Consider the following 615-nt stretch of genomic DNA (forward strand, 5'->3'; position numbering starts at 1 on the left):
ACACACACACACACACACACACACACACACACACACAACACACACACACACACACACACACACACTCACATGCGCGTGCGGACACACACACACATACACATCAAATATATAATATAATAAATAATATATATGTGTATGTATATAGTACTGTATTGTCTTCCACCTTATTGAACGTTGCTACTGCTGCTAATACTACAAAACCTCCCTCCCCCAACTTCTTTCTCCTCTTGTTGCTGCTGATCATTTCTGTATGGACCATCTACTATATGCAAACAGTAGTTGGACTCAGCTGTTTGGGACCTAGTACACAAATTAAGGTTGGCTTTTATATATATAAATATATGTACATATTATACATACATACTTACATACATGTACATGTTTTTATACACACACACACACTTACGAGCACACATCTATATTACATATATATACACGTTAAACGATGATGATGATGATGATGATACACATATACACATGGTGACACCTGCTTACTTCTAATCATAACTTCCTACATATTCATATATTTATACTCAATTGAATACATGTATGACAACATGTAATATATCTATATCTATATCTATATCTATCTATATATATTTATATATATATATA

The 615-nt window shown here is 32.8% G+C and overlaps 1 protein-coding gene across 11 annotated transcripts in view; it reads left to right on the top strand.

The window, feature by feature from the left end:
* Positions 1 to 615, top strand: part of LOC106873463 (voltage-dependent L-type calcium channel subunit beta-1) — a 303996-nt gene that overhangs the window by 225913 nt on the left and 77468 nt on the right. The window contains exon 1 of one of the 11 annotated variants that reach the window (XM_014920841.2): positions 120 to 317. The exons of the other annotated variants lie outside the window; for them this stretch is intronic. Coding sequence (XP_014776327.1) covers positions 267 to 317 — 51 coding nt within the window. The 5' untranslated portion in view covers positions 120 to 266. Of the gene's footprint in view, positions 1 to 119; positions 318 to 615 lie in introns of those variants that run through there. 11 annotated transcript variants of the gene reach the window in all.

Source organism: Octopus bimaculoides, chromosome 2, assembly GCF_001194135.2.
Source record: "Octopus bimaculoides isolate UCB-OBI-ISO-001 chromosome 2, ASM119413v2, whole genome shotgun sequence".
Classification (NCBI taxonomy): Eukaryota; Metazoa; Mollusca; class Cephalopoda; order Octopoda; family Octopodidae; genus Octopus; species Octopus bimaculoides.